This window comes from Hipposideros armiger, unplaced genomic scaffold, assembly GCF_001890085.2.
Source record: "Hipposideros armiger isolate ML-2016 unplaced genomic scaffold, ASM189008v1 scaffold_268, whole genome shotgun sequence".
In the NCBI taxonomy this organism is placed as follows: domain Eukaryota; kingdom Metazoa; phylum Chordata; class Mammalia; order Chiroptera; family Hipposideridae; genus Hipposideros; species Hipposideros armiger.
The window spans coordinates 743,341-750,211 of NW_017731618.1; the positions used below are offsets into that span (position 1 = coordinate 743,341).

Sequence of the window (6,871 nt, forward strand, 5' to 3'; positions counted from 1 at the left end):
AGCAACGTCCTCCACAACTAGACTGAAGAACAAAAGGACAGCAACTTGTCTGTTCCCCTTCCCCCAATTCCCCAGCGCTGTTCTCATCCCCCAATACCCCAATAAAAATCTAAAAAAAAAAAAAAGGCACTGAACTAAAATCCAGAGATTTGGACTCAGTCCCAGCTCTGCCGCTGACCTGTTACATGACCTTGGGCATGTCACTAACTTCTCTTAAACAGGAAGAGACATAATCAAGCAGTTGTACTTAGATTTAAGATTGAAGAGCAAAATAATGTTCACATATCTCATTAAGGAAATACACTCTTTTGCATGCAAACTATAGCTGTAGTACACAATTCTAATAATGATACAGTTTTAATATGGTCTATGCATTACATTATTTTTTATTTACATTTATTTGTAATTGATTTACATTTATTTTTAATAAAATCTCTAAACAAGCATTTCAGGAGACTTTATAATTTCAGTTTTTCTGCACATAGCAGAGATGCTAACTTGTCATCAACTGTCTAAAATTCCTTCATGAGATAATTAAGAATGGCATAGAATTAAACCACTTAAGTAGTTAAAATTATAGTTACCATTAACTACCTAAATTACATTTAAAAGAAAGAAAATGCTGAATGTGTTACAAGGTGTGAGATATTCAGCAAAACTGTAAGATCTTACATTTAAACAATTTCTGAAACAATTCCCCCCAAATTATCCCAGTCCCTGATTTTGGCAGCCAAATAACTAAAGTCATCATCAATAATGGCACTTCACTAGCTTTTTTGTTTTAATCATGTTTAACAAGATGTTTTGAAAGAATAGCATAAAATGGGGCTCTTGCTCTGTGTGCACTCCAACTTGGACCTTAAGACTTCTAAGTTCCTCAGGGGGATACTCATATTCAGGCCAATGGTAGTGGCTCTGAAGTTTCTTCAACAGGTGTTCACTGCTTATGAACTTCCTCATCACATCTCCTGTCCACTGATCATCAACAGAAAAAGAACTAAGAGAATAGATTAAGAGCTGTCTATGCCATCTAAACTCAGAGATAAAGGGGCACTAACCTAGGTCCCATCAGATTTTGTCCCAAGATAGATTTTTCCTGGATCCCATTTCAGCCATTTTAAAAGAAGCAAACCCAGAACTGACAGGAAACAGCTTAAAGAATCAGTAGAAACGGTAGAAGCGATTGGAACTGACTGGCTGGTTCCTGCTGGAGAAGGTCTCCCATATTATAATATCCAGACAAATGGCCTCTATTTAATATTGACATATTCTTGACAATGCTTGCCTTGTGCTCCTCCAGCCTTCAAACTCCATAAGAAACACTTCCTTCTGTAGAGCAAACAGATGCAGGAAGTGAGAGTCAATTGAGTATTGTTTGTTCTTTCTATGTGGTAAGGAAAAAAAAACATTTCTTGTTTCACTTTCCCCCCCGTTAATTTTAATGGCCTGGTTGACCATTGAAGATTTTACTTCAGTTTCTTCACTCTTGGTAATTTCAGGGTTGCTAATTCTACTTTTCATCTGCTCCTGCTTTGGCTTGCTGCTAGGTGTTCACTCGGAAGCTGGAAGAAGTCGGGCGTGTCTTGTTTCTCATCTCCCTGACCCAGAAGATCCCCACAGCCCACAAGCAGTCCCACGTCTCCATGCTCCAGGAAGACCTCCTCCGACTGCCCTCATTTCCTCGAAGTGCAATTGATGCTGAGTTTTCACTCTTCAGTGATCCTCAAGGTATCAGGAAACAAAGCATTTCCTCTCTTGTGCTTTGCATACCCTTATTTTGTCTTGAGCTGGAGAGCATCCTAACCAATAGACAGTTCTATAAGCCAGGGATTCTCAGCCCTGCCTTTGCACCAGAATCACCTGGAGGACTTGATAAAACACAGATGGCTGAGCCCCACCCTCCACCCAGGAGTCTCTGATTCTGTACCAGGGCCCAAGAACTTTCATTTCTAATAAGTTCCCAGGTGATGATGCTGCTGCTATTCTGGGGACCAAACTTTGAGACCACTATTCTAAGCTAATCATATGCAGTTGAAGGAAGTTGTATGGTGTTGGTAGGGGAGTACTTGACTAAGTGAAGGACAGATATTTATAAGAAGTTCAAGAGGAGTCAAACTATTCTACAGTGACTGGAATCTGGACAGTGGTTGACTTTGGGGAGAATGAATTTCCTGGAAAAGGGCATGAGGGAACTTTCTGAGGTGATAAAATGGCCTCTATATTGATCGGGGTGGTGGTTTGTTTTTTGTCAAAATGCATTTAACTCTACATTTTACTCTCTCTAAATTATACTTGATTTGAGAGAAAGCAAGAAACAGAGGCAGAGAAACAGAAAGAGACCCCCTTTGAAATCTTGTTCTGTTACTCAGTCATTAACGTGGGCCAGTTTACTTAAATGAGCGTACCTATGCTCAACATCTTCATCTAGGAGCTCCAGAGTAATAGTGGAGAGAGCTCTAGTCTGAATAGGAGTTAAAAGACCAAGCACTGGTCTCAGCCCTGCCATTTTCTTTCTGAAGCAACTTATTTTTTCTCAAAGCCACTGCTTATTCAGCAGCAACACGCTAAACATGTCTGCCCTGCCTTGCCCACAGAGTTGAATCAAAGAGGTGATACTGACGGTCCTTTGAGAGTTAGGAAGCATTCTACCAGTGCCAGCAGTATTGTGCTGGGAACCATTTCAGCAGTAGGTTTTCACATCCTGGAATGGGAACAAATGAAAACCAGCAGTGCCCTTGGGTTTGATCACCTGCCCACACTGACAGGATTGGCAAGGGGCTAATTCTGTCTCTACTGTTTCATGTTCTTACAGCTGGGAAGGAGCTGTTTGGCCTCGACACTCTTCAGAAAAGCTTGTGGATCCAGCTCCTGGAGGAGATGTTCTTGGGCATGCCGAGCGAGTTTCCCTGGGGAGATGAAATCATGCTTTTCCTCAACGTGTTTAACGGGGCGCTGATCCTCCACCCGGAAGACAGTGCCCTGCTCAGGCAGTACGCTGCCACCGTCATCAACAGCGCTGTGCATTTCAACCACCTTTTCTCGCTCAGCGGCTACCAGTGGATCCTGCCCACCATGCTGCAGGTGCCCAGGCTGTCCTCTCCTCACCAGAAAGTGAACCCGAGCACTGCTCAGCTAGCGGGTCAACGAGAGCTATACTGAAACTTTTTAGTGACGGGGTTCTCTTGTTTTGTGTTAGCAGAAAGCACCAAATGAAATCCCTTTACAAATTGCCAAGAAGTCACAATATTCCATTCTATGCTGAGATCTTCTAGACGTGGACTATTGCTTTCCCGTTTCTTTCAGGCCAGTGATTTTCTAAGTGTGGTCTCTGGACCAGCAGTACCAGCATCACCTGGGACTCTGTTAGAAATGCACAGTCTTGGGTCCGCTTCCCCATCCCAGACTTCCAGGGTCAGAAACTCTGGAGGCAGGGCCCAGTAGTTTGTGTTTGAACAAGACCTCCAGGTGGCTCCAGTGCCTTAGCATGTTTGAGAACCATTATTCAAATGTATGACAGGTGTTCGGCTGATGTTTCTCCCAAGACAGTCTCTGACCTCTATCTGAATAGAGATTTTCATGGCCATTAAATTTGGTATGAAGGGATTGAAGGAACAGTTTCTGTTTACTCATGGCTAATGTGTGTCTGACGACATTTAAGAGTACTGAATAAAGTTCACACAGCGCCTAGGGGTTCATCCTTGTTCGCTGTTTTTATGGAAGTTTTAATAAAAGTTATGACAGTATTACATACTTGTGCAAAGTGGAGTTTGTGCAAACTACAGGGGCAAGAAATTTACTTTAAATATCACCAGGCTTCTCTGTCGTATTTTTAAATGGTTGGAATTTCCCCTATTTTTATAACTTTTTTATGGATTACTTAAAATAATAAATGTTCCCTATAAAATTCAGAAGATAAAGAAAAGTTTAAAGAATAAAATAACGATCACTGATAATCCTTTCTCCTACATAATCCTTGTTATACTTCTTGAAAATCCTGGCACTCTATCCTATCTTTTTTTTAAAAAAACAAACAAAAGTTGAATATTCAAGTTTGTTACCTACTTTTTTCATGTAACACTAAGAATATCACGAGCATTTTTTTTCATGTAGCTACATTTAGTGCTATAGTATTAAAAAAATAACTGCATAGTATCTGCTGTATGCATGTGCCATAATTCACTTAACCAACCTCAATTTATGAGTAATTTAAGTTGTTTCAAATTGTCCACTGTTATAAGCAGCCTCACAGCAGGCATTCTTATATATTCATCTTTGTATATTTCTCCAATTCTTTCCTGCTCACAAACTTCCTGGGGGAAAAGTATTATTTATTGGGTTGTGGGAAAAGTCATGAAGCATTTTTGTAACAAAAAACATAGAAAACGGACAACCCAATAAATTTGTAGTATTTTTATGTATATTACCAAATTTCTCTCAAGAAAGGGTACACCATTTTACACTCCCCTCTATCAGTTTACAAAATTACCCATTTCCCTCCGTGTTTCCCATGGCTATGAGTTTTAAAAGTAACCACAACTTTGATATGCTATTAAGCATTTTCTGAATATGTGGTATTTTCCCATAGGTGTACTCTGATTATGAAAGCAATCCCCAGTTGCGTCAAGCCATCGAATTTGCCTGCCACCAGTTCTACATTATACACCGGAAACCCTTTGTGCTCCAGCTGTTTGCCAGCGTGGCCCCTCTCCTGGTATTTCCTGTGAGTAAACACTTTGGAAATAAATGAAGACCAAGCAAATGAGAAAAGCAAATGCTCTGTATTCATAGTTTGCTATAGCCAGGGTGTCTGCCACTATCACTTGTGTTTTGGCAAAGACTGAAAGGCAGATAGAGGAGTGAGGAAACTTTATAGGGAGAAAAGGAAAGCTTTGGGTAGGCTGTTGGGAGGCTGTTGGCCTGGGGAAGCCGTAAGTAGGTTAACCAGAAGCGGGACATCCTATGTGATTAGTTAGGGGTAAATATTGGCTGTCTCTTTGGTCCTATGCTAGAATCAGGGACAAGGATTAGGGAAGTTGTCAGTTACTCACCAAGCTCTGGCTATTTGTTGCAGGGGTTATCATTTGGTCTTCACAAGAGCTCATAATCTGACTTCCAACAAGCCTGACGTACAGTAGGCTGGCTCCCTGGGCAGGATACTGCCAGTTGTGAATCAGAGTTCTGTTTCTATATATCCCTTGGCCGTTGTTCCTATGTGTCATCAGTCCCTCAGCTCTCACGACCAATGGGTCATGAATGCCATAAATCATTTCTCTTTCAACAAGAAAATCATTTCAATTCAACATTTCTCTTCAATGTTCATCTCAACCTCTGGCATGTAAATAGACCAACTCTTCAGTTTTGTATATTCAATTAATAAAAGGATGAAAGATAGAAAAAGATAAAAGGAAGAATTCCTGAGTCTCCTTCCTTGCTGTCTCTCTCTAGCACTTACCCCACTGTATTTTTCTTTTCCTTCAGAGCATTTATACCGCATCACGTGCCATACTTATATTTGTTTCACTAGGCGTGGCTGAGTGGCTCAGTTGGTTAAGAGCTCGCTCAAGAGTGCGAGCTCTGGGCAATGGCAGTTCGATACCCGGCCTGGGCTGAGCTACCAACAGGTGGCAGGATGGCTCAGCTAAAATAAAAACAGAAGAGTAACATATATTTGTTTCACTATTATAAACCTCACCACACCGCACAAAAGAATTTATGCTCCATTAAAACAAGACCTTTGTCTGTTTTTTATTTGTTTTTAGCTGTTTTGTGTGTATGTTTTGTTTTCTTTTTGCATTGCCATAACCTTAGTGCACAGAATGGTGCTTTGCACAGAGTAGGAATTTAATAAGAATTTGTTATTTTAGTGAATGAACCAAAGCCGTTTTAAAGAGATTCGAGATGACAAGTGTCTCCATTTTGGAGATATATTATCAAATAGGCTCTGTAAAATTTCCAGAGTTGTTAAAATAAGCATCTATTCCCCTAAACATATTTGAAATATTCAACTAATTCATTATACAAATTGCCACAGGGAATGCTGAGTCTTACAATTGCAGACCAGAGGAGCCATTGACATGAAATTTTCTGGCAGTTCACATATTGCTGTATTTTTATGAGTTTCCACAAATATCTCTTTTGTACCAGATTAGCCCTTAATAGATCCCTTAAAAGTCAAGTGTTCCGGCAGCATTATTGGACACCAAATTATGTAAGTCGAATGCCAGATTGAAGGTGTAATTGCTATCAGTGAAAGTGTTTGTGAAATTTGAATTCCTGATCAAACCATATTAGTACTGAGGTGAGAATCAATAAACTAAAATTGCCTTTCTTCATACAGGATGCTGCCAATAGTGGGCCCAGCAAAGGTGTGTCTGCTCAGTGCCTGTTTGACTTGCTGCAGTCCCTGGAGGGAGAGACCACTGACATATTAGACATCTTAGAGCTGGTCAAAGCTGAGAAGCCTCTGAAGTCACTAGGTAAAAGCAAACTTTGTCTTGGCATTTCTTTTTCTCTTTGTAATTGTTCTTTTAAAAGTAACATAATATTGAATATTTTGAACTAAATCAAAACCCCCAAAATAAATGGAACAGTGGTATAAATTGACTGAGTACCTTCTCCTATCTCTTGTTGTTCTTAAATTTCTTACAAACCTTAAAGAGTAAGGAATGTTCTGCCATGAAAATTGTATTAAAATGATGCTAGTAAACCACTACTTTGGCACTGCAGTTTTCAGAAAATTGGGTTTTCCTGGGCAAGTCTAAGTGAATAAATAACCCACCAAAATGGTCTTTTATTATCATGGATTAGTAGAAATAAAGGTAATTCAAAAATAAAGTCTCGGGCCGGCCGAGTGGCGCGATGGTTAAGAACT

General features: G+C 40.1%; 1 protein-coding gene across 11 annotated transcripts in view; it reads left to right on the plus strand.

The window, feature by feature from the left end:
- Positions 1 to 6,871, plus strand: part of UNC80 (unc-80 subunit of NALCN channel complex) — a 199,204-nt gene that overhangs the window by 148,190 nt on the left and 44,143 nt on the right. For all 11 annotated transcript variants that reach the window (XM_019656896.1, XM_019656903.1, XM_019656897.1 and 8 more), the window contains 4 exons: positions 1,548 to 1,728; positions 2,813 to 3,081; positions 4,586 to 4,720; positions 6,338 to 6,476. In XM_019656896.1, coding sequence (XP_019512441.1) covers positions 1,548 to 1,728; positions 2,813 to 3,081; positions 4,586 to 4,720; positions 6,338 to 6,476 — 724 coding nt within the window. The remainder of the gene's footprint in view (positions 1 to 1,547; positions 1,729 to 2,812; positions 3,082 to 4,585; positions 4,721 to 6,337; positions 6,477 to 6,871) is intronic.